General features: G+C 46.0%; 1 protein-coding gene across 1 annotated transcript; it reads right to left on the bottom strand.

Moving 5' to 3' along the window:
• Positions 1 to 1,339: 1,339 nt before the first annotated feature.
• On the bottom strand, positions 1,340 to 26,129 carry STK32A (serine/threonine kinase 32A; the record flags this gene model as incomplete). Its single annotated transcript, XM_009694559.1, has 7 exons — positions 26,078 to 26,129; positions 18,930 to 18,985; positions 17,573 to 17,724; positions 14,508 to 14,681; positions 10,996 to 11,033; positions 5,000 to 5,089; positions 1,340 to 1,437 (listed from the first exon to the last, which is right to left on the bottom strand). Coding segments are annotated over exons 1-7 (660 nt in total), but the record flags the coding sequence as incomplete, so codon positions are not given.
• Positions 26,130 to 27,328: the final 1,199 nt, after the last annotated feature.

Genomic DNA, 27,328 nt, shown 5'->3' with positions numbered 1-27,328 from the left:
AGGCGCAGCGCCCGGCCAGCCCAGCACCGGCCCAGCACCCGGGGAACCAAGCCTAGAACGGGGCGCTACGTACAGCCAGTGTTTCTGTGCAGGTGAGGTCACCTCCACGTCTGACCCCCAACGGCAACAATACTACTGCCTTACGCAGAAAGAGAATTGACAATGACAAAGTGTTTCCATTTTGAAAGATTTTGGATCTGCAGATTTCTAGGCTATTTCAGGGGAGATGAGGGTGTTAAAAGTACATTTAAAAAATAGTAGCTACAAATTGTGAGATCAAATCAGGTGCATTGTGCTTAACGTGTACCGACACTAGACGGACCTCAACGTCTCACCTCACGCCCCCCATGCGGTAACTACCACTGGTGCCACCATCTTATCATGGCTGTCACATCAGGTTTGAGCACCTAACAGCATTTCTGCTCCCATCTTTGGAAACAGTGCCATCAAATCAAAAGTCAATGTGATGAACAGTACTGTCATTCATGTAACATTACAAATGGAAAACTCAAATATTTTACAGGGGGCATGTGGCTTCAGTTACCCAACAGGTCAGACAACCACGTCTCCTTAATGTGTGCTAACTTGACCACTCACAATTTGAGATACACAAGTTCATTTGAAAAACTGTTCTTTAAAATATATTCATCAAAACATTTTTTTATGCACTCTGCAAAGATTTATGACAGTTTCTTAAAAACGTGTTTTGCATACTCGTACTGAAAGAGGTTTCCTAGCCTCACAAGATTTTAGACAACCTTTGGCTTAGAAGAATATAATTTAAACAATTTTGTCCCACTTTTTTTACACAACAGTTCCAAAACACTAATCTAATTGTCTGTCTACAAGGCCCCCAACCTTACCTGAGTTAGAAGCAGAACACTGACATGACAGGCAGGGATTGTGCTTTATTAATAATTTACATATTGCAGTTTGCTTTTGCTCAAACTGCTTAATCTTATTACAATAGCAATGAGGTTTTTTTCTAGTTTTCTTTTTTCCTTGCAGGATGGGAGCTCAAAGTAAATCATATTGCAGCCCGAACTTCAGGAGTTGTCACTCATTTGCCTTGCCCAGCTTATGCCAAACCAGAGGTCCTTGGGCGCAGCGGGGAACTGTCACAACGCACTATTCTGTATTGCGACAGTTTCTCTGAGCTCTTAGCTGTGACCACAAGAACCCTGCTGAAGATACAGCTTCTGCTTCCTATGCTGTAATAACCCTTAAAGTCTTAAATTTGGCTTGGCCCTTTCATGCTTATTATAAAGCTTTAACCCTTCCAACAGACTGTTTAAGGAAAGAGACAGACGGACGGGGACAGGAGCCACACGCACAGTACCCGGGTCCTGAGCAGCTCGTAGGCAGTGATTCCCAATGACCACCAGTCCACAGCAAAGGAATAGCCAGGGGGTTTTGTGGAGTTGAACATTTCAGGTGCTGCAAAATACAGAAAAAGGGAAGTTTGCCTTGCTGCAATCTGGAAATGAGCAACACAGAATGCTTGATCCACGCCGCAGAGAGCATCCCTGCTATTCTGCCTAGGACACCAATTAGCGTATTATCCTTTACCACGCCTTTGATAATTTCTGCTTTTTTCTTCAAGACAACGGCATATGGCTGGTAGACTAGTCCTTTACCGAAACGCCCCTGAGGTGGACACGAATCAGAATGCACGGGTTTCCTTGCAGCAATTTATTTTTTGGCCTTTGTCAGGTTCCTCGACTGCTGCCTCAGCCCTGCAGCGCAGGAACATCCCACAGCGAGGAGCCTCGGCGTGGTGGGAAGATCAAACACCCGTGTGCACACCCCACCCTGATCTCCCACCCCGAGAAGCCCTGTGCCGCTGCGGCTGCGCTCCCCGCAGCCGCGCACCAGCACCAGCCGAGCGCCTGTCCTGCTCCGCGCTGAGCCGGCTGGGTGCCAGCCAGACCTGACCCAGTTCCCAGCCTAGCCCACAATATTTGCCTGCCCTGGGAACAGATACACCTTGAAACCTTGACCCTGCTGACTAACTACATGTGCAACTAACACAATAATGAAACATGTTCTACTGTGTTAAAACCCAAACAAGCGTTTCGGCTCCTCTGTGCCTTACTCTCCCCACCGGTGAAATGGGACTGTCAATAATTCCTGCTTCAAACGACTGTCACAAAACTTAATTGATTAGTGTCTGTAAATGATGGGATGGCCTTTAGAAACAGGTGTGCTATCACACTTGTAACTGGAACATCTAATGTTCGATAAACACAATCCAATCCATTTGGATTACAGAATGCTTTATACAACTCCTGCGATCACGAAGAGATTCACCAGACCCAATTAATTTCCACATTGTACACTAAACCCCCACCATCCTGGCACAGAGCCCTTCCTGCACTGCCGTGCTCCCGCTCCCGGGGCACCAAGAGCCCCAGGGTCCCCTCCACGTGGATCTCTCACTGCTTCTCTGCCCGCAAAGCCCCAAAAGAAAAAACTCCTTTTGCTGATGCAGGACTTGCCTGTCTGTTATCCCACAGTAAATGTTCTTCAGAACAAGGGCTAACCCTAATTCACTGACTCTAGGCATAAAGTTGGCCCGAGAGTATCTCCCCACCTCCCCCAGAAAGCCTTTCTGCCCTCAGCTAGCACTCAGTAGATCTTCACGTTGGAAAGCTGTTCCCATCCCACCCATATCTCTTTCTTGATATTTAAAGTACTTCCATCTGGCAGAGCCTAAATGCAGCCCCACACAGTGGATGAAAGCAGCTCTTCAGAAACGTTAATACGCAGCGTAACTGCAGACACAGTGCGCACTGCACACTTGGCAGGGAAAACAAATTTTAACTGAATGAAGCCTGAGCGCCACACCTTTCCAGGAGGAGGGTACCAGGCTAATAGGAAGTGGGTGGATGCACAGACCGAAATGCTCTTTCTTAGCCAATAAATTCCCCTTTTGAGAGTAAGGAAAAAAGTAGTGTAGGATTTTTGTGTGAGCTAGGAAGCAAGATTTGGTCTAAAAATACAAACTAGGGAGCAATGCTTTCTGTTCATGCATGTTTTCCTTTTAAAAGGATTGCACTGGTGATGCAAAGGTGAAAGGTCAACTTGGTCATCTTGATAAAAAGGAGACTCTCGGGGGAATTGCCCTAAGGGATTTGGCTGTGCAACAGCTGGAGGGAGGCTGCGTTATTTAGGTCTGAGAGACAGTGTTACTGTATATGAAAGTATGCATTTTGTGTGGGAGGGGTTGTGTTAGCTGTATAGTAAATGCTCTTGAGTGTTTTTGCTTCAGTTAGGAAAGTTGAATTTATCATTACAAAGACTTTCCTGTGTCACGTTTGCACAGGAGTTCTTTTAGCATTAGCTCAGGGTATTTCTCTCTTGTTCATCAGCTGCATACTCTGGTGCCAATTCCTCCTAGGTATGTCAACGTTACTTTGCTTTATGTTTATTAACTGTGCTTGTGTGATAAGTATCAAGTGGGTCTCTTACTGTCTGAAAAGTCAGCTGCTTCACTGATTTGGACAGCAAGTGAACACAAAGCGGAAAATAAAAAGCACCAGATTTTTTTGAGTACTATGGAAAGGTCTGCATAGGGAGCAATCACTCTATGTCTTGTTTCCATGAGTGTGTTGATTTGATGAAAACTGTTCCTCCAGCTGACCCAAGGCTGCCATGGAGTGATCCACCCGCTCCAGAGTCACTCTGCCCCAGGAGAACACCCCCCATGCAATCCTACAGCTGCCTGACAAGTTTTCTTGCGTGGGACTAGTTCCCTACCATTGCCTGGAGATAAAAAGCTTTCTAAAACCTACACTTTTTGTGAAATGAAGAAAGAAGGGGAACGGGACAGTATGCAAACATAGCAACCAGCCCAGCTACTCAGCTCCGCGGGCACCTGGAGGCTGGTACGGTGTTGCCGTAGCACCAACGCTGTGCTCTGTACGCTGCCGGCAGGTCCGCGTGCCGGTGGGCAGAGCGCTGGGGAACCAGCTCAACAGGCCTCCAGAGCCTGGCTGAGGCTTTCCCTTCTGTACACCTCCATCTCCAGAGCTGCACGCAGCTGGTTTTCACTTTCTGGCAGAAATAGATGCATCTACTGCTACCGGCTACATAGGTACAACAGCAGGGGTTTTCAGAAAGACTGAAAAATAGGCTCAGCATTTATCTTCCAATTGCAGCAGCCACTTCTGCACCAGCTGTGCCTCGCTTTCCTACTGGCAATGCACATCTGTCACCACTGTGCTTTGCAGCCCCCAGATATGACCGCCCTCCTGTCCCGCTGTGTGAAGGCAGGATGCTGTCCTCAGTGGTGGAGATCAGAGCCAAACCCTCACTCGCCTCTTTCTGATGCAGATTTGGCATCAGCGCAGCAATGCTCTCGACTGCGTCAGCCTGACACTAGAATATGGGGTCCTCCCTACCGTGCCAAGCAGATACTGCAGCCCAGGAAAACAAGTCTCACATCCACTCGTTGGCTTAAACACAGAGTAATGCTAGTTTTTAAAGCAGCCAGTTTATATAAAAATTCAAATAATTGCTAGTGATGCAGCAGTGCAAAATGTGTGCTAATGTACTGAGAGACCGAATACAAGCCTTCATTTTCATTCTCGAGGGTAGCAAGAGCATTTCATCACTGCTACATGGCTTAATTGCTGCTTGTGAAATGCTCTGAGATCTCAAGAGTGCAACTATCTTATTTTATAATCAAAAACATACTGTACAGTATGGCGTAATGGCGCCAAAATCTGTGTATGCTTGCTTTGGTCTGTTGCATGAAATCAGCAGATGGATGCACATTTTCCAGCTGCATCAGGGTGTTACTGAGGAGGGACTTCTATCCTCTGCAGCACCTCTCAACGCTGTTCCTCATTTTAACCAAACGCATGCGTTTTGTTACATACCAGGAAGAAAACAGTTCAGACACATCAAAAATTACTTCACCTGTACCCCACCACAGCTGTCAAATCAAGCCCAGAAAATGGTAATTCAAGAATACATAATTGCCATTGGTTCTTACCCATATATGGCTTTGTGCCAGCAATGGTGGTGACTTGTATTTCTTTAGTCAGCATCGTGGCAATATTGAAATCGGTGATGTGCACGTGTCCTGAAAGACAGAATTTTATGTGTAACTTAATTTGCTTTAATTTTACACAAGAAACAGCTTTGAATCAGAAACGTAAAGTAAAATATTCTATGGAAAGGAGTTTCCAGGAAAAAAATATTCTGGTGGGAGAACTGATGGAAAATATTTCAGCTTGCAGGCTGCTTACCCATGTGTTTTGTTATATCAAATATCCCCTTATTCACCCTTTGGGAACAAAAAAAATGGACTTCTCCAACAAGTCATTTACTGATGATTGTTTTGAGTCTTCCTAAATTGGGAGAGAAAGAGAACTCAACTCTTCTCACAGAAAAAAATTCCACTATGTTTTTGAAAAAAAAAAAATAATTTCCTTGACAATTTTGGCTTTCTAGCTACTTGCCCTTGGGTGTTGCCAGGTACTAAGCACCCTCTCCATTCTCCTCATTAGAGGATGTCTCTCGAATGGAACAAAATACCTTTGGCAGCAAGCAAAAGAGCTTGCACTAGAAATTCAAACGTCATGAAAACCCGCTTGGGGGTTAGGAATGGTTTCTGCTATCACTGCTACAACGTGCACAACTGCCTGCAAACTGAAAAGGAAATAGAAGAGGTGGATGGGATTTGCAGGGATGAGAAAATAAATGCTTCCACCTAGCTCGTGCCTGCTCTTTTACTTGCACTTATTTTTTCCACAAGCACTTAATTTATTGTTCCCTGTTCACTAAACTCCTATCAGTGAGCAGACCAATCAGTACAGCAGTACAGGTGATCAATACAAGGCTAGCTTCACTGAAGTGAATTTCTTTGAAACTTGTAGGTTAGTTCAACCTAATTCTTCTGATTAAATGCAGGCAGGCTTTTCTTCTTCCTGACCTCACGCATTTTCTCCTAACTAAGGCACTGAACTTGCTCATCCCTGACAAAGGTGGGCTCATTATCAAAACATCAGATGTTTTGCAGACTCATCACCCTGCTCTGCAACAACAGAGGGTGCCTGAATTGCTGCTGTTTCTTCTAACTCAGAGATCAAATCACAGCAGTTTTCCACGGATGGAGATGCTATGACAATACTTCCCTCGGTCTTTGGCTTCAACAGCTAGAAATTCACTGCTGCTTTAGTTTTTGAGTTAAAGTAGAATAACATCACCTTTATATGTCTAGAAGTTGATGCTTTGGTAATGAACTCCTATTGTCTTGTCTGGATGCTATGAAACATTTAAGTAAATCTTTACAATTGTGCCTATATATCTGTGACATGAGAACAGTGATACCAGCTTGCCTGCTGCAAATATCTGATCTAGCTGGGAAAATTTGGGGACTAAAAGTAGAATTTTTTATTTCACCTAAAAACACGGTATCACATCCATGTTCCTGCCTGTGTCTTGTCAATGACATGTGCAGTGTGTAAAGCATAGGAGCCTCTTGCCCACACCCTGTATTAGCTGTGGCCAGCTGCAAAACGCACCCTGGAGCATGCACATCCAAAGTGTGTGTCTGCAGCTCCAGAGGATGGCTGGACGTACGCATGCAGCTCCAGCTGAGCCAGGCTAGGAGCAGATCAGCTTCCCATCAGAACTGTTGGAAGCACACGGCCTGCCACGCTTTGGGCAAACCCGGGCGTGTTCAGCGTTTGGGCTGTAAGTCTCCAGGGACACGGACCACCTCTTTGTTAGGCACTGGCTCCCACCTGGCACCGAGCCCTCGTCCCTACGCCTCCCGACACTACTGCTAGGCACACAGACCATGCAGACATGACACTTATCCAGAAGGCTCTGGATCGTGCCGCAACCACTTCTACCTGTCAGCATCTGGTGAGGATGAACACACCCCTCAGCCCCTCCCCGTGAAGTTACCATCCAGCTTTTCAGCGATTTCGTATTCCACCATCAGCCTGCCTCAGGCAGGGAAAGGGCAGGTACAGCTCAGCAGGACCGCGACCTGACAACAGCCCCGTTCAGCTGGGACCTGTCTTTGCCCCTGTGGGCTCTCTGGGCTGCAAGTCCCACCAGACGCAGATTTCCTTATCAAACCTGCAGTGCTCGTCAGGCTTGAGTTTGAAGGAAGAAAGGAAAACTTGAGGTCCCCCTGGTGAGCCCCGGGCACTGCTGGGAGAGGGTGACTGAGGTGTCAGAGCTCACCTCTCACACGGTGCCTGACCAACCTGTCAAGAGCACACGTCCCTCCGCGCTGCTTATGCCGCTTTACAGAATCAGCTGGGCCCTCTCTTCTTCAGTCTGCCCACTAAAGAACGGGCGTTACATTGCTGGGGAGTACTTGAGAGAAAAGAATGACATACAACTGTCTTGTCTGGATACATCCTCTACGTCCTTGCATTTTTTTTCCTTTCATCTCTAGCTCTCATTCCACTTTATGGGGAGCTGTTTTCATAAATATGAATCATAAAGACTTATTAAGAATTTGATATTCTAAGCAGAAACATGCCTTTCTCTGGATGCATCTTTTAAATGATTCACTTCAAATAAATCACAAGTTTTATAAACTAGCCCACTTGCAAAATTACCAAATCAAGCCAATGAGGCTGAGGAAAGAAGGCTCCGGACAGTACAAGGAGGCTGAACAGCGACGGCAGCGTTACAGAACGGGGTGGACTGGGCGACCAGGGATGGGAGCTACCAGTAACCAAGAGGGATGTGCTGGGTGTTGCTGCTGGGCTTTAGGGTCAAACTTTAAGGCTCGTGTTTTCCAGATCGCTCAGCATCTCTAACTGCAGGCAGTTTGGAAACAGCACAGCCAGAGCTGTGCTCTGGGCACCATGTCCTTCCCGACGCTCATCCTGTCTGCCTGAAATTGGCACTTTCAAATCAAGCCTTTGGTTCTGCATTAAGGCAAAGAATGTTATTATTATGTTCTGCACTTCTGTTACTACATAATTCCTTCACCTTTCTAGAGCATCTTTTGTGCAAAAAATATCTTAGCCGAATCTGCAGAAGCCTTATAACATTTTAAAGAATATGAAACTAGAGACATGAGGAGCTGTGGAGCATGGAGGCTCTTGCACAGACTGTGCCGTAACTTTCTTATTGGAGATGAGAGAGCGAACGGGCTACGCGGCAGTGTCTGCATTGGCATGACCTGACCCATTTTAGCACTGCTCTCGAGAACCTTACGGCAGTGGTACAGGAAATAATACTGAGCAAAGCCACTATGGGGCTCTTGCAAAATAACACTCAGTTTTACTAGAGCTAAAACTGAGCTTTTCTTCAATTTTATTAGACAAATGACCTGGCCAAAAACTCCTGATGAATTAGTCACAATTCCTGGAAACTGCCATCTGTTACATTCTTTTATTCCCAGGTGAGCTGTGCTGTCATTGAGTCAAATCAATAGACTTACCATTAAAGGCAGAAATCACTTTGTGCTTCAAATGACTGTTGAAGGTGATCATCTGCTGAGGATTTTTTCATTGTGGGACCTGATCCCAAGCTCTGATGTTGAACAACTGCTTTAGTTATTGCATAGAAAGACATCTGCCCAATATTGCACCTTATTCATGGCTCACTTTAATTTCTTAGCTGAAATTGATATGGTAATAGAGAATGTCACCGACCAGGGTGACAGAGGCAAATGCATGAGGTGTGCGTCAAGTTCTTGACACTCAGCAGCAGAACAACACATTTCAACACAGGGTGACAGAGGCAAATGCATGAGGTGTGTGTCAAGTTCTTGACACTCAGCAGCAGGACAACACATTTCAACATGTGGCATCATGAGAGGCATTTGTACTATTAAAAACTTGAACCAGCCTCCTACACAAAGATCAGATGATGTACACAAGGGCTCCTGCAGCCTTGTTGGTGATTAACACCAGCAAAAAGAGTGCTGCGGTTTGTAACAGACATGGGCTCCTTCCAATATGTAAATCTGAAAGGATGAAGGAGTCACAGCTGGAAAGATACTTCACAGCTGGAAAGGACGATGGGGCAAAGGGCAGAGTTAGGGGGCAAGAAGAGTCTAAAAAATGAAGGACTGAAGTCTGATTGCTGAAGGTCTTCAGGTGCTTCATACTCTCAGGGGACTGGTCTCAATCAAGAACAATATAAAAAATTGATGTTAGCAAATAGCATATATTTCGTGATCACAGTTGTGAAAGCCTGATGAAGGGAAAGAAGAGAGAATGGGGAGCTGCAGCTCCATCCCATTTTTTTTGAAAGAGATACTGAAAAACAAGCACAATCTACTAGGCTAAATATAAGTAAGTGGCTACAATAACAGTTGCTCTGGGGACAAGAAAAAATTGAACTGTATGAACAAAGCTTTCTGTATGCAGGCGAGGACACACCTTTGCTGCCATGGATGAAGGAAAGAAACACTGCAAGTCATAGTCAGAAGGACACTGAAGTCAAGGGTACATCCACAGAAAATAACTCTGAAACCTCTGCAGCAGACAGTTAAAACATCACAGCGAGCAGAGAATAGGCTCAAAAATCAACCTAAATTGCAGTGTCATTATAGAAGTTTGCAGGTTACGTCCTGCTGAGCTGAATGCAACTGCAGAGACAAACAGAGCTTTTTCCTCTCTGTTTTTTCCCTCTTTGGGGAATGCTGACCTACATTTCCATGGCTCTAGCACTCCCAGCTCCCTCTCGGGTGGCTGTGTCACCCCAGTCCTACGGGGCACAGAGGTTCTTGGAAGATGGTGACAGGTCAGGTCACCCGAGATCATCCGCTGGTGAGGACTGACCGGGCGCACCCCCACACCGGCACCGCACAGCGCTGGCTGGGAGGGCGGCCACGGAGCCACGGCAGAGCCAGGAGCCTGGCGCCAGCTCGCCAAGCAGGCCCACAGCGCATCGGTGGACACGGGTGGAAGGGAGGACAGGTCTCCGCATCGGTCTGTGCACGAGGCAACAGCAGGAGAAGTACTGAGTGAGGCAGGAGAGAGGCTACTGCACTTGGAGGCAGAAGCAGCTTGGCTGACAGCTCCTAAATAAATAATTAGCTAGCACTTTGAAATTAGAGGTCATATGCAAAACGGGTAGAGTCGGTGCTTGGGTGCTGCCAGGCAACCCCTGTCACACACAATTCCTCATGAGCTTCAGCATCTCTATTACAGCCTCTGAAGTGATAATGAATTCAGATATGCCTTGTCCCTGCACCGACTTTTTCTCTTTGAGTGCCTCGCTAATGAAGATTTCTCACAACAAGCCAGTTACATGGATTTTTCAAAAAATATGACATGACAAAGTGTTTTTCTAATGAGTTAAAAACTAATAAATATCAGACAACTCTTCACTGTGAGAGCTCTGCCAGGACAAAAAGAAATGTGTCTAGAGAGTAATGCAAGAATTTAGTTACGGTTTTGCCTGAGAAAAAGACTAAAGAAAAACTGATGGCAACATCTATAATATACGCAGTCCCACATCCTCTTCGGAGCTCCCTTCCAATGTCAAATGCTCAAGGAAAAACAAAATACCTGAATGAAGAGATCTATTCAACCATAATTCACTCTGTGAGTACACGTTACATACAGCCTGCAATTGCATGAGCACTTCCGATGAAATGATTACATCCTGAGTAAGTTTTAAGCAAAAGCCAAGAAGGTCTTAAAATAAGGTCTGCTAGGCAATTGACCAGAAGCAACACAAAATGTGCTGTCCCTGCCAGCGCCTTCTAGGGACACCGTTAGGTCAGTCAGGCAGAGGAGGCGTTGGTTAAACACTAAGACACCCCCAGAAATACCGCAGCATCACAGGGTGCCCAGTGCCCTGAAGGTACAAGATGCTGCCACTCAAAAAGCAAAAGACAGCAACCAAAGCATGAAAGGATGGTCCCGTTCCTAACTGGACTGAGGGAGAGAAAGCAACACAAAACAAGGAAAACAGCAAGCACCTAAACTTTAACTTGGATGTCCTGTTTCTGACTCTGCTTTTGTGCATATGCATGACCACAAAGCAACTGGCACTTACCATGCTCATCCAGTAAAATGTTGTCAGGCTTGATGTCTCTAAGAAAAAAGGCAGAGAAAGGGAGACAGACATTAGCCTAGAAAAGTGACATGAAACACAGCTGCAGACACTTTAGGAAAGCCCAGGCTCTGGAGGGACACACTTCCAGAGATGTCATGCCCTGGAAGGTGTCTTTGCTGGGGCTCTTTAGCTCTGTTGTTCCTGCAGGGTTCGATTTAGGCACAAGAGTGACTAATTAAACAAAAGCAGAAACGGTGGTACAGGGCTTTGCCTGTGAAGGCTGCTGTGGTTTGGACTGGCAGCACTCAGGTAGTCCACCTACGTTAGAACTTCTTTTTATCTTTTTCCTCCTTAATCTGCTTCAATACTATATTGAGAGCTGTTCCCCATTTATTCAGCAAAAATCAATTATTTTAACATCTTTGTTCTAGAAACAAATGGGTTCCCCACAGGTTTTGTTCCTGAATAAAAAAAAAACACAAAACAAAACACCAAAACCCCCAAATAATAATCCTATAGCAATGCTGCAGGGAAATGTTTTCCATTGAAGAGAGAAAACATACACCCAATACGCCTACTGTATCCACCTGAGTGACTTTACATGACATTACCTGGTTTTAATGAGCTCATTACATCAGTCCCCATTCACGTGCTATCAGCCTGAGCCAGGCACCTGGCAATTTAATGCCCCGTAAGGAGACTGTCGCATACACAAGGCAGGCACGTGTCCAATAACCCTGTACCGATCTGAGGCTTCCCACCAGGCCCAGGCATTCCAAGTCAAGAAATGAGCAGGTTTAGGATTTTATCTTTAAAAATGCAATGACTAAGATAAAGTTTGAATTCACCTAGCCACCTGGAATCAAAAAAAGACAACATATCTAATTATCATGTAAGAGCTTACAGTTCTCTGGCATCTTCTCACCTAAACTACTTCCAGTGGGTTATAAATACCCGTTACCTTCCTCGTGCCATCTCCCATCACACAGGTAAGCACAGGGACAGGCGCCTTTATCAAGAGATAAAGAGGCTGGCTTCAGGAAAGTGGCTGGTTTTCCCCATAAGCACAGCAAAACTGTGCCACAGGTGAGAGCCAAACAGTCCGGATGATCAGAAGCTCTGTATTTGATAGTGAAAAATGGTGATGCCACGCTTGGTATTTTTGAGAAAACACTAGTTTAAGCAAAAACTTGAAGAAACTTTTCAGCAAAGAGTTTGAAAAAAATGGATTCTTTGACTCCCTTGATAGAAAAATATTGTCAAATCTTTGAAATGAACCATAAAGACAGGTTTTCATTTCTCATCCAGTTTTCAACTTCTTTTTTCTTTTTTTTTTTTGTCTCCCACTGGGGCCTTTTCTGATCTCACTCAGTCTGGTATGCAGCCTATGGAATTATACCAGCACAGTGAGATCATTCCCAGGATGCAAATGATGAACAAAGATAATTTTGTTTATTGATTATTTGTATATTTATTTTTTATAAACTGGTTATACCTTTCCTAGTCTGAAAAAAAATAACAAGTATTTCCCACTCTTCTAGGTGTAGGTAGGAAATAATTCCAGGCATCAGTCTGTGTTTGCTGTCTCTGCACAGCTTTGTTCAGACAAAATAAGCAATTGCTTGCCTGTCTCCTGATGTTCCCTGTTACAGATGTTGCAATGTAATTGACTCAGCTGAGTGACTTTATCAATCTAATCCTGTCCCACTGGGTTACAGTGTTAATTAAGTAACTTGCAAATTTTACAGACTGCCATACATGTTTTGTTGTACTCAATTCACCTTAAACACATCTAGCTGCTTGAAATACACACTGCAGCCTAAACTTTAGCTTCTCCCACCTCTATTTACAAATAACCCTCTGGGAAATCCCAGGAGTTTGCCCTTTGGCTGTCCTCTTCCCACCAGCCCTTACTCTGCAGCCGTAGCGGGATGCGGGCCCAGCCCTCGGCAATGCCGACGGCCACGCGACTGCAGGGACATGGCTCAGAACGGGGACCGTAGCCCCCCGGCACCCTGTGCTCCCGCAGCGATCACTTCTTTCATCATGATGAGGAACAGTCTCCTCACGCAGCACTGAACCTGTAGCCCCTTAGTCCTACAAGCACTACCACTAATTGTAACACATCATTACTAATAGAGAAGGATTTCTTCCCTGTGCTTCCCCTTATGTGCCAGTGCCCCACTCAGTTTGTTCAGGCCAAGCCAACAGTGTGAGGATTTACCCCTCGCTGCCCAGGACAGAGACAGCCGAGCCTGCATTTCATGATGTTTAATTCATGCTCATCCATCACTTGGTGCCGGTGAGCAGGCGCCCGGCGGAGAGGGCCAGCGCAACGTCCCTGTCACCGCACGCCGGCTTCGCGTCCCAGACCCCGGCAGTGCCCGCTGGGACGGCCTGCCTGCCGAGATCAGGGGCATCAGGGTAGAAAGCTATGCAGGTATAAAACAAAACAAGCAGCATGAAAGGTGAGACTCCTGAGAAAGCGGGAGCTATCCCCAAGGATGGCTCCAACCGCTCCGGTGCTCTGGGGCTCTCCACAGCTGCGGAGGGCATGCTACAGGCACGCCAAGCATCAGCCTTTCTGCTTTCACATCTCAGAAACGGCAGCCAAACGCTACAGACACGAACAAGCATTAATCTTCACCAGCTCTTCAATAGCGTGTTCCTTCCCCCACTGACAACCAGGATCATTTCAATTTTAGATTTCATACCATGCTTTATTTTTACACCTCACAAGAATGCTCTTTGGGAATGATATTTATAAATGAGATAATTTTCTCCCCGTCTTTATTAACCCTCTGCTAGTCCCTCCCTATTCATACCCCCTGTTAGCAGCTACCAGGTCAAAACCCTTGGACCCCCGAGTTTGCACCCCCCAGTACTGCGGTAGGAAGCGGCTGCATGTCTGTCCGTCCGGAGCCAAACCCTGCCTCTCCAACCAGGGAAAAGCTCCACCTCCTCTCTTATTTTGCAGGTCTTCCAAGGTGTGGGAAGAGCTCAAATATTTTTTCACTAGCCATGAAAAATCTTGGTGGCCAAAAAGAAACTCTCACCACTTCTAGAAAGGGATTTAACCTCATACAGAAGAGAGCTGTGTTTGGTCCCATTCCTTGTCCTTCAGTGCAGTACAGAGTGGGGAGCAAAAGGGAGACATCTTCGAGTGTGACAGCAGGGGAATTCTGAAAGCTGGTGCCTACCCTCCCTGGACCAGGATGGGTACTAATGAGCTACAGCTAATTAAACCTATTAGAGACAGTTTTTTGCAGGATCAGCAAACAAATCAAATCTGCTATATCATAACTATCCCAGAGGGAGAAGTAAGATGCTCTCTGTTGTACATGAAATGCTTTTCTCTGGGAAGCCTAGTGTTTTACACAAAAGCAAACGTATGTAGAAGAATATTTCGGTTAGCTCTTAAGCTTCTATTTCTCCTTTCATGTCAAAGAGGAACAAGTCTGTCCTTACTGCAGTCTACCAGCAGAAGTCCAGCTATGAGGTCCCCAGCTGACCTGTGGATGATGTGCCTGCTCTGGAGATAGTCAAGGGCCAGCACCAGCTCGCAGATGAAGAGTTTCACTGTGCCTTCTTGGAACCGCACATTTTGTTGGAGATGGTAACGCAGGTCCCCTCCAAGCAGCAGGTCTACAACCATAAACATATCTTCTTCATCCTGGAATGAGTACCTAAAATGGTACAAGCACGGTTCAATAAGGATAACATTGAAAAAAGACAGGTTATAAACGGACACGTGGTACCTCTGGGAATAGTCATCATTTCTTGGAACCTTTTCACTTGAGCAATAATAATTTCATGACCTTTCCGTGCTCCGTTTCCCACTGTGACTAAACTCCTATTGTCATACTTGAGACGACAATAATTTAGCTTCAGATCCATAACAGAGTCGGAGCAGCCTGTATGAACAACTACCAGCAGGCCCACGAGAAGAAGAGGAACCCAAAGTTTTTATGTCGGACTTGCTACTATCAGCCACTTCAAAAACAAAGCCACGTCCAAACCTCCCCAAACCCATTACTCTAACGCAGCTTGCTGCTAATTTCCTCCCTCTACGGGTTGTGAAGGGAGATGGACGGAGCCTGGCAGTCGGGCACAGCTCTGAGGTGAGTTTATCGTGGGATACGAGTGGCAGTGACTGACAGCCTGGACCAGAAAGGGCCCAGGAGGTGTGGGCCACGGGTTTTTATTTTATTGCCTGCTTCCCGAATCTCTGGGCAGCGTACAGCACGCACCAGCTTCATCTGCTGAGCAGCTAACAGCTGGTGCCAGCGGCTGCGAGCTAATGAAATGCCTCCACTTAGGACGCGTGCAGAGGGAGACGGCGCGGCTGCACCCACTGCACACCATCAGCAGAGGACGGCCACAGGCAGCGACTCAAACAGCTCCCACTTCGACTATGGAGCAGTGCAGCTCCAGAAATAACCCACGCCACGTCTGTGCTGGCACTGTGAAAATCGTCCATAAAACCAACGCTGCCCCAGCCAACACTCACATACGTGAGATCCCTCCAAGGGATCTTGGAAGATCCCCTCACTTGCTGCCAAGTCCCACCTGGCTGAGTAATGGGTAACTCAACATAGCAGTGAAATCCAGCTTGGAGCTGTGGATAAATGCTATCTGTTCCCCTTGGGGTTCACACTCAACTCTTCAAGATGGACATTTCGTCTTCTCTGAGCACCCACGGGAACTGACCATAGGAGTAATGTAGAGAGGAGCCCTAAACCAGCATGCACAGCCCTGCCCAGACTCACAGCCAGTAGACTGTGCACCAGAGGCACTCACAGCCAGGCTCTGGTTCTCCTGGCAGCACCCTGTTAACAAACCCATTTGCTCAACACAACAGGGGATGAATCTGCTATCTGCCATTCCTCTTTAAGTGACCTCATTTGATGTGACTATTTACCAAGTGCCCCTTTGAGACAGTCTAACAATCAGCTATGAGCTTTTCTTCTCATGGATTTTTTTCTTACTGATACACCAGCTTCCTGATGTGACACGAAGCACCACAAACCAGAATATTACTCCACATGAAGCTTGTCGTCTGTGTACCATTCAGAGTGCAGGAAAGCTGAAGGCTATACCCAAGGCCAGGGATGATGTGGTAAGAACAGGAGTAGGGAAACTCATATGATTTGCTCTGTACAGGTCTATACATACGCATATGCTGTTTAGTTCTAAGCTGCTGAGTAAGTTTTGCCTGGAACTGCTTGTTCAAGTAGGATAGCAAAGTTTGGAGGTATGACCAAAGCTCTGGGAGGTCTAGATGCATGGTTCTCATTCATACCCTAGTTAGAACAACACTGAATGACAATACCATCACAATCATGAGAGTTCACCTAACAGCATTCAAGTTACAGGAGATTTCAAAAAGGATCACAAAGTCATTCAAAGATTTGTGATCTTCAATGTCTTTTAGCCTCATTTTTGTGCTTAGCATTGATAAGATCTACCTCATTCTAAAAATAAATCCAATGTCCAATAAATGTAATTACCCACCATCCCAGAGGAATCCTCTAACTACAGGATATTGGCCACTGCATCACATGGTGTGTGAGACCACACCACTTGAAATGTTACTGATGTCCTAACAAAATTAACCTGCAGACTCTAACAGTAATAGAGTCATTTAAAACTCCTTTCTACTGCCCCAATGCAGGAAAACATGCTGAATCAAACGAAGGGGGAAGAATTAGTGTGTCTTTTATCACTCAACTGGTCAATCCCACTGCTAATGGCTGAAAAAGGACTAGAACCAGAGCAAGTAGGTTGCATTTATCAGGTACTCTTAAAGGAAAGAGACTTTCATGTACACATTTCTGCAATAGATATATGGGTTTCTGCAGTAAAATTTGATTTGTATTATTTTTCTGTCAGTAAATTCAATGATAAATTGCTTTTATCTTTGCTGATTAGCATCAATTCAGTCAAATATCAATAAGGTGTCAAGGAAGGCTATTTAAAGTACAAAATAAACCACAAAATCAGAATCGAGAGGTGATGAGAAGAAAGCACTGCCAAGGGAAACCCTGCAAACAGAGCACTGCTTGGCTGCCGATCCTGTGCTGTTACTGTGTGGTCCTGGGAGCTGCTGTTTGTTGCAAAAGAGCACTATTAAATAAAACCGGGTTATGGTAATGAGCAGTATCTGCTTAGGAAGAAAACACAAGGGAACACACGAATAAACTCTCTTGTGCTTGTCTCGAGGGACAAGAGAGATAACTTCTTGTTTAATTAAACCAGAGCCCCGGTCAGTGGAACAGATGAGGAGTCCCACCTCCGACGAAGAACCACGGGACCCGCACATGGTGCACACACCTGCATCCTCCAGAGCAATCCCAGGCAATCGCTGCTGTTCACCCTGCAGACAGGGCCTGGGGCGCCCACCCGCCACCAGTGAGACCCACGTCCACGTCTCAGCGGGCGGCACGGCGCCCGTCACGCTGCAGGAGACAACACACCAGCGGCTCCGGACACCGGCTTGCAGCAGAGAAATGGGCAAGTCTGGTCTCAAAGATGTCTCTAACTGACTTAGCCAGTAAGCAAAGGAGCAATATCTTACCATAAATTAACTAGGAAGGGGTGTTCCAGGCCCTGCATAATCTGCAGCTCCTTGAAAACATTTCTCACTTCATTACGCTCCACACACTTCTGTTTATTCATGTATTTCATGGCATACATCTTCTTGGTGTCGTTCTTCTGCACAACACAGACCTAAGTGAGCAAAACAAGGGATAAATCAGAGATGATTTGTCAGCAAATTTAGGCAGGTAAAACACGGTCACACGAGCATTCTCCTGTGGCTTTAGCAAAGTCCACACTGCCAAGTCACAGTTCCATGCACTGACGCTGCAACACTGGACATCACCAGTAAATCGCTCACCCAGTTTTCGGCCAAAGAAGAAATATTGCTGTGGGGAAGGGATTTATCACTGCAAAGACAGGAGATAGGGAATCGCACATGAGTCAACATTTTATTTAATAGCACTAACTAATCTTGGTCATGTCCATCCCTCTCACATCAGTTACTGTTTGGAAGAGTCCTCTCTAACACAGAACTACAGGTTAGAAACTGGGGAGCAGCACCTGATCTCCCCCTTCTTGATAAGTTTCATTCAGCTCACAATGAACCTTGGGCTTTGTTTGAGGGGTACTGGGGTTTGAATTTTAACCTTTCTTATATTTCATCAAATCTAGAAAGAAACGTTGCTTCAATGAAAGACTCGGAGTTTGTAAGAGCACAAAACAAAATAGACTGGGTTTTCAGATTTGTTTCCACAACAGTTTATGAGTTTGGGATGAATTTGCAAAGTTTCAGTCAACCTTTCTTCTTTTGCCACCAAATAAATCTCTTTGTCTAGGCATTTTTGTCACACTTTGCACCTAAGGCACCCCCCCTTTTCTGGCATGAGCGTGCCTTTACATGAAGGGGCAAATGACCTTCTAGACTTCTGTCAGCGTGTACAAGTGGGGATTCCAAAACAGCATAAAAATAAAACATACGACCAAAGCCTGATGCTTAATAACAAACATTGTGTTTCACAGAGAAATATCCTCTTTAAAAAATTGCCAGGCCTTTCATGTTGACTGTAGTTCTTTATTAAAGATGCATCGTGATGTTCAGCGTTGATTTGCTGGGAAATCTTAGAAAATGCTTATCCAGAAACACAATGAAATTCAGCTCATTTGATTTATCAGTTTCTCATTTTAGACTCCTGTAATATAATCTGTGGCTATGGAATGGATGAGGAATAAGGATCTGACTCCTTCTTGATTACCAGGAGTTGAAGCTCAGGTCAAAGCTCATTGACAATGCAGGTGTTTATTTCTTTACTCTCATGTGAGCCTCTAATTCGCCCATTTCTCAGTCAGTTACATTTCCAGTTGTCCAAATGGTGATTAGTTCACAAAATACTTACTTTCCCGAAGCTGCCCTTCCCAATAGCTCGCAAAATTTCAAAATGGTCGAAGGTGACTACAAGAAAGAGCAAACATTCAAATATTAAATGGCTGAGCAAACATTTGATGATATTCCATTATTTCTACTTTTTCTCCACGAGGTAACAGCTGAGAAAAATGAGGGATAGTCTAGCAACTGTCTGTTGCTTTTGGAGATTTGGGTGCTGTTTAAAACTTGGTGTTTAACAGGCTTTTTTTCTTTGCAGTCCAGTTGCAAAGGCAAGTTCCTTGGGTCAGCCTTTGTCAATGGCAGATCAGACAAGGAACCATCAAGGGAATGTTTCCACTCTACCCTGCCCCTTAAACGTGAAAGCCTCATCTTGTTCCTGGTGAAACCAAATGCAGAGAATTTTAGTCCATCAAACATTTGTACCATGAGAAGATGTAAATGGGCAGCTGGATCTTCGTATCCTTGTGCTATTCTAGGCAACTGTTCGATAACGGTGCAAGCAGCTCTGGATGCAAGCTTCGCTGCCACTCAGCATCCAGAATGGCTGCTTCTGCTCAGAAGGGAAACAGAAGAGCAGCGGCTTTGCAGACCATGCACTGAAACAGGGAGGGAGGAATGTGAACAGGCATTTCGTTTCACCTTCTGGCCTCCAGCTGGAGATGGAGCTGGGAGGTGGACATCTGCATAGCAAGGGAGGATGTTTTCTAAGTGCTAATCTGAAGGACTCTACCTATCAAGTGTTTCTGATCAGCCAGGATGAAGCTGCTTGTGTTTCATCTCAGGCAATAAATAGATCGAGAGAAACAGCAAATCAAATTACCATACAGCAAACACAGATTAACTGTACTGGGTTCAAACCCTGCTGCAGATTGCTGGATAAGGCACCACAGCAACGATTACGGAGTTGAATGCTCTGAAACCAGCTAATGCTTCTCCAAGATGCTGGTGCCGCAGCGCTGTGCCCAGCAGCCATCAGCTAAGGGAAGGTGGGGATGCTCAGGGACCCACTCCTCAACCGGCCACTGGTGGCTCAGCCAAACCGCACCGAGTCGCTCATTCGAGGCATCAGAGAAAGGCCGCGGTCTGCAGCCCGAGGCTGTGAAACCACAGGCTGGGCTGCGCTACCAGCGCTGACCTGGTGCTCGCCGCGGGCTGCCAGTGGGGTCCGTCCAAGGCACAGGCTCTAAGTGGATAGCTTGCATGCAAGCCCTGCCTGGTAGCTCCCCTGGGTGCCACTCGTGTGGCCCTCTCATGCTGACCTGAAATACTTCAGGTACCTTCGCACCATCCCCGAGTAGACAGGTCTGAGTCTGCCGAGCCCCCCGGTGCCCTTGCTCTGCCATGGCCCACCACTCCAGCTCCAGCAGAGCAGGAGGACCGGGCTATAGCCTGCTCAAATCTTCCCAGACAGCTCTTACTGTAGCAGAGAGCTCGGACGTGCTCGGACTCTGGCTGTGCCAGTGCTGGACCCACGCACCACGGGTCCGGTCGTCTGGGGAGCCAACAGGCACAGACAGTTCAAAGTCTTGTTTTCACAGAGACACGGGTGTGTGAGCAACTTGTCCTTCAGGCTACAGAGCTCTCCCCCTGTGTGCTTTCTGAGACCACAGGTTGTCTTGAAAAGTGCAGCTCTCAACATAATTGTCATCTGCTGCTTTCTTCATTAACTGAACTGAAAGGCACAGAAACCAAGAAGCGTTTTTCCCCAAAGCTTTTTATCAGATGAGATTGCTAGCAAGGAAGCTGTTGTTAATCACTCTGCCACAGCAACAGATGAATCCTCCTTGTTACAGACTTGTGCATGATACCGGTCAGAAATAAACCGATTTTCCTCGGGGCACATCCTGCCTCTAAGCTAACACCAGGATAACAGGACAGACACTTACTAGATCCTTGCCACAACACGACTGTAGGGAAGTGTACTCATACTTTGCTAGTGGAATTATTTTTTTTAACGTAATGCATGCATTCTGCAAATAAATTAACCAGGCAAACTGGGTTTCATTCAAGATAAACATGATGCATGAGGGTTACCAAACTGCCTCAGCCATGCGGTCCACTGAGCCTGCCCAAACTTTCTCCAAAAAAAGAAGGCTGAAGACAGCCACTGCGTACCTGGCCAGGAATGTAGTACCCACTGGGTAACTGATTCTCAGAATAATGTTTTAAAACACACATCCTATATTAAAAAATGTGTCCTTTTCATCGCCATTATCTTTTCAGGTAGGACGCCACAATCTAACCGAAGCAAAGTTTATGGTTTCCAGTGCTTGGAAAAAAGACCAGCTTTTAGGAACACAAACCCTTTTTCAAACCTGGAACAGCAGCTGCAAATATCAGAGCTAAATACAAGTTGATAACAATTGAGTTTAACTAGATCTGTTTACCAGTTAGACCACCTGAAAGAAGGGTAGAATAAAAAGGGAGAGTGAAGATGCTCATCACCTGCAGGGACAAATGAGGGGGGAAAGAAACCCTCTGTGCCGGCTATGGAGAGAGGTTTGCTGCAGAAGCTGTATATGCCATACAACACAGCCCACGACTGCGGGGAGAGGGGAGTTTCAGGTCTCAGGCATTGGGACCCCGGCGTGGGGTTCTGCAAGAGTGGGGCAGACCACGAAACGCCGAGGTCCAGCTGGACGTTAACATCTGGAACACCTGCAAATCCAGAGGAGTTAAGCCAGCACTCAGATTTTGGATGTTAACACCCTCTCTCTCTGTTGTCTTTTAATAGGAATGCTTTCGTGAACTTGCTAACACTCTCTACCCCCATGTCTTTTAATATCAATGTTTTCATTAACATTTTAAACACAGGTCTATAACTGAGCTGGTTGTAAGAAAGCTGAATTGCATACTTTTTATTTCAGGCTCTCAGACTAGGTACGATCACATTTTAAGCTCTCTCTGTTTTACCTTTCCTACCATGCCCAGTTTTCACAGTGAGCCAATCCGGAGTCTCACTTCCAAAGAGTACTGAAATTTGTGGTGTCCAAATCAGGAACCAAACATATGCTCTTCATCCTGAATCTACATCTACAAATTTGACAAGCCTCATTTCACTGCCTGATCGCATCTAAAACAATGAAGAAGTCAAAACATCTGCCCTTCGGAGAGAAAATTCATGTGATATGCCAACTCGGACAAATTATGTTTAAGAGATGCCACGGAAGATAATAAAATTGCTATAAAGAAGCAACTGAAGTATGAGCATGAAGTACGATTTTGAAAGCAGGGGTTGTATTTCTAAATCCAGGTTCGAGGAATAATATTTAGATAGAAAAATACAGAACCTAACCAGACACAAAAAACATACTTATCAGAGACAAGTCAGCCCTGCCAAAGCCCCCAAACTCCATCTGCCAAGTGGAAGTCAATACTTTGGGGGGGCTCAGGTCCTCCTATCCCTGTTGCCCACCTCAGTACAGCTAGCACAACACCGCATCATCTGTTACAACTTGTCTTCCTTTTGTCACTGTAATTTCCCCCATTTTCATCATATTCCTTTCCTCCCTTCCTTTTCTTCTCTGCAGCCTCAGGAAAACAAGTGCTACCACAGGATCAGGAATGATAATGCAAGTCCTTCCGTATCGGGGAGCTGAACTTGGCGCAGATCCACGCAGAGGAACAAAGATACGTCTAACGCTCTTCTGAGTCCCGCGGCAATTTAAAGACAGAACAGCTGAAGGTGGGATAGAGATGACACTGGCAAAGGACCACAGAATGATGTCCATCTCATCCAGCCATTGTCCTCGCCTACGATCTATTTCTGCTTTATCTTTCAGCAAATTTGGCCAGCTAGGGAGAACATCTGGCTGTCACCCTCGGGATGCTTTCCACACCCTTTTGCCCAGAAGCAGCACAAACAAAATCCGGCTTTTAACACTGTCTCATCCTGACTGCGTCGGGAGTTGACATCACCTTCCAGCACCCAACCTTCTGTCTGCTCATTACATTTTCTTTTCATCTCACTAGCTTATTATCCACAAGTGTGCCTACTCAGAGGAAATGCTGAGAGAAAAATAATACTATCATCCCACTTCTGCCACAGGCAAAGAAAGCCCCTTTGAGAAGTCCATCTTTAAAAAAAAAATTTTAAAAAATCACAGTGTCATGGAAAATAGTCAAATTACAGCAACAGCAATTTGGAAGAATATGCAAGAGGCGTTATGACTACGTGTGCATATCAGAGGACAACAGAAGGCCGATCAAGGCGTGAGCCCTACCACCCCGTCGTGTGCCGCCTGTCTCCACATGGCAGAAGGGGATCCACGCTCCACGGAGCAAACGGCCGAGCTGCTGCAAGAGAAGGGAGCCCACTGCTGAAGAACAGAGGCACAGGAGGGTTAAGTAATTTGCCCATGCCTCTTCAGAAAACTACAGCACAATATAAATCCAGATGTTTTCACCCTCGAGTCAGCTCCTTAACAACCCCGTTTTACAAAAGGTTTCACCTTGTTGCAACTGCCTGAGTATTCTTCAAGAGTTCTTTTTATTTTTAAGCAAATTGAGAGGTAATGAGAGAAATGAAATCACCGAACATTACAGCGCGGTTCTCTGAGAAGCAGACCCAATTTTTGAGTGCAACGGCAAAATGCCGGTTAGACCGGGATGCTGCCTCCTCCTGCCCTCCCCGGCAGTGGGTCCCAGCAGTGGTCCCAGTCAGCAGCATCTGCCAGACCACCGCCCGGCCGGTGGATGCGGCTGCAGCACGGAACTGCCAGAGGCGGAATTCGGGCTGTGAAGAATCAGGTGCCTTCCTGGCACCAGAGCACTTACACCACTCGCACCGTTGCTGTTTTTATCTATACAGGTCCCCAGGCAAAGGTCTCTCTACAGCACAGCCAAAGAGGTGGGACTGCTCTCCACCGGCTGCAGCCCAGTGAAGTGATCTGCCAGTGTCACGGAGCAGAAGAGCCATTGCGTTGGTTCCTGCTGTACCCACCAGCTCTTAATTAATTTCAATTTTAAATTAAATTAATTTCACTTTTAATTGAAATTAATAAGGACAAGATTGTGGCATCTAAGGCGATACAGTCTCTGGTCACCAATTTGCTAAGATAATGGAAAAGTTAATAGGGAACATCCCCATTTCAGCTGGGTTTCTCTCCCTCCAGCACATTAAAATATGAGTAACTCAAGAAAAAAATATGCTACCGCTTTTTAAATTTGGGCAGGGCCATGAAAGCTGTAGCTGGGTGCGAGGGTGACCCCTGAGCCCACCGAAACTCAGCAGATCAACACTGAAGCACTCGAGATGGTCAGGACTGGGCCTTTCCCTTGACCTTCCAGCAGGACACACAAATGCACGGAGCGTGGGGTATGGCATTTCACACTTGGAAAGCCCGGTGCCCTTTGCCACAGAGATAATAGGGGCTTCACATGCTGTCGGGTTTTGTTTGCTGAAACCAAGCCCTTTCCAAGCACAAAACTGGCTGTCACAAGAAATCACCTGTCTGAGAAGATTTGCTGCCCTGAGGACAGTCACCCTGCACAGGTCACTGCACTGCTCAGGGCATTATTTATTTCTCAGTCACAGGAGCTGATACCGCATGAGGCATGTCGAACCCAGCAGAGAGACCAGCCACCCCTAGGAAAATTCAATTTGTTACGGTCAATCTCACAGCCAGGACATATCACCCCAAGGAAGGTGATCAGGAATGTGAAAAGTACTAGTCATCCTGAGCTAGCACAAGTAGTTATTTATGAGAGATGCCAACACTGAGCATCTAGATGCACCAGGAATAAAATCTCCAGGAAAACACCACAGCAAGGATTTCTTTTGCACTGAAGTAACTGGAAAAAAAATGGGAAACAAAGAAAAATCACAAGCAGTTGCATAATAATTTGGAAACCACAGCCAATTTAGCCGAACAGCCACACACCTGCAGCTGACATCGAGGGCGCCGCAGCGCAGCGTGCAAGGACGGAGCAATTCGCCAGCTTCCTTTGCACCTGGAGGGCGACAGCAGCAAACGCAGACCTCAAAGTGCAAAACCTTCTGTGCGGGACGACAAACGGAGGCACACAGAGAAGGGCCAGATCACAGCAGGATGGTTCAGGACAGCAAGGGGAACACGCTGCTGCGCAGAATGATTTTTCCCTTTCGCAAGCAGCCACGTGCATTAGCAGCTGCGCACGGAGACTGAACAACGGGACGGCCACAGCCTGGGGCAGAAGGCTTTCATGCCACGAGCACTAATGGCACGACTTGGGATATAATCACTGCATTTCCAGAAGGAAAGCGTGTTCCTCCTCAAGACCTCTTTTCTCAAGGAGCTGAATGAGGAAGACCAGGTTTTGGCCAACGTCCCTTCCTTTTCCCCTGACGTCCTCAGTAATCAGGATTATGTCCTCTTATCTTTGGGACAGCAGTTTATGAGTTATCTAGGTTCTCGTATATTTTACTTTTATTTCTGTGTATTTGTATTTATCTACATATTCATTTTACTATTGCACCTAGATGAAAGCCCATATGGCAGTTATCAAGCTGACTCATGCAACGGGAAATATATTTATGGCACAAGCTTTTAATGACTGCCTCTGTAATCTTGGCAGCATAGTGACACTGGCCTCCAATACTGTTCTCAGCAATGTATTTGCCTTTTCCAGCAGACCAAATCCACATGCCGGTCTTCCAGGGCCAACGGGTAGAGCTGCCCGCCTGGGCAGTCACCAGGAACCTCCACCTCTGATGATGATGATGACCAGGTCTTTCTTGGTGGCCCTCCCACCAAGCCCAAAGCAGGGATGGGAACACACACTGCTCAAGCTACCGTCCCACCACACTTCATACCAGTCCTCCTTGTGCTGTGATCTCCAGAACAAACCTCCGCTGCCTCCAGAAGAGCAGCATTTCTTCCCTGCCTTTGAAGCGCCTCGCAGCGTCCCAGAGACATCTCAGAACCAAACCTCTGCCAACAGTTATTCTCCCGGTGCCCAGCCACGGAGAGGGGAGGTGAAAGGACGACCTGACACCTGACCACAGCTCTGCAGGAGACCAAGGGCATGCTGCTGCCGCAGACCTCGACACACCTTTACTTAATGAAGATGTCTGAGTGTTTGCAACCCCAGCACAGGACCTGGCGGCAACTCTCAGAGTCACAGCCTCTGCACTGGCGGACTTTGCAGTCCCAGACAACAACTAGGAAAAGCTCTTACCATCTTCGTTTTCATCGAAGGGTGGCGACTTGCTGGAGGCGTTTGCTCCCATGGTGTGTTCAGCCCAGGCTCAGCTCTCTCCACTTCTCTCAGTTACGCTACCACCCTCGAAGCCGGTGCCTCCAGGATGGTCTTACCCGCGGGTCACTCCCAGCAGACCTGGGCAGTGCTCTGCTGGTGCATCCTGGAGAAGGCAGGAGGCAAAAATTCATCATCATTCAGGATTAAGAAGCATTTTGCAGCTTGCAAATTTCTCACTAGAGGTTCACTGCTCTGGAGACAAAATGAAGTATCAGAGAAGCAGCACATTATAATGTTATAATGGAGTTTACTAGAGAAACCCAGTAACATTATAATCTTGTAACCTAGACCAGGACTGTTGCCCACTAAGGGAAGTGTAGAAATAGAGTAACAGACCAAAAGATCTGAGGATCTGGCTCATGTTTGCTGTATCATCCAACTTACTACATTTTGTAGCTTCAGTGATGACTAATTGTAGTGAGGTCAACATCAAAAATAAATTGACATAGTGACTTGGCTAGATAAAACCAGAAAGGCACTTTTGACTACTAAGGTCACATGGAAGTGTAAAAGCTATGTAAGAAGAAATTCGGAGTAGCAACGTTTTGATTTAAGCTATTACAGAAGTCTTTCATTTAGGACAAAATCATACCTTTTTTTTTAAAAAAAAAAAAAAGATTTCATGGAAAATATAAAGGCGCAGTTACCATTCAGTTTCTTCAAAAATTTTTTTAATATGAACTATGAACAAAACAGAAAACCTTCAGATTTATGGTTCAGTGCTGGCCGCAGCGGCTTGTTTTCCTCTTACACTACGGAAGGACGGTTCTGTTCATTAGCAGACAACACAGGTTTCAATTTTCCAATTCTCCCCCGAACACATATGTGTATACTGGAGTGTGTGATTCTATATAGTTTAGTGACACTCAAGATAGCTTGAGTGATCTTATATGGGTACAGTAGCAGTTTTTTTAAAGCATTTACTTGCAAAGAACCTTTATATGCTTATTTTGATAATGACATCCCTGTGAAACACACATTTATTTCTTGTTGGAAGTACAAAGCCCTAAAAGAATAAAACGAGGGAGCAGCAGCGCAGCACAATCTGGGCTTTGTCCAGCCTACCGTGTTCTCCAGAGCATTCGTATTTTCATTGAATGTTTAAGGATGCAATGCAGCCTTACTCATTTTTCTCAAACCTACACTCTGGAAACATAGCTACTGAGTAGT

This window comes from Cariama cristata, unplaced genomic scaffold (assembly GCF_000690535.1).
Source record: "Cariama cristata isolate BGI_N322 unplaced genomic scaffold, ASM69053v1 scaffold8062, whole genome shotgun sequence".
In the NCBI taxonomy this organism is placed as follows: domain Eukaryota; kingdom Metazoa; phylum Chordata; class Aves; order Cariamiformes; family Cariamidae; genus Cariama; species Cariama cristata.
This window is presented reverse-complemented; position numbering and strand designations above follow the sequence as displayed.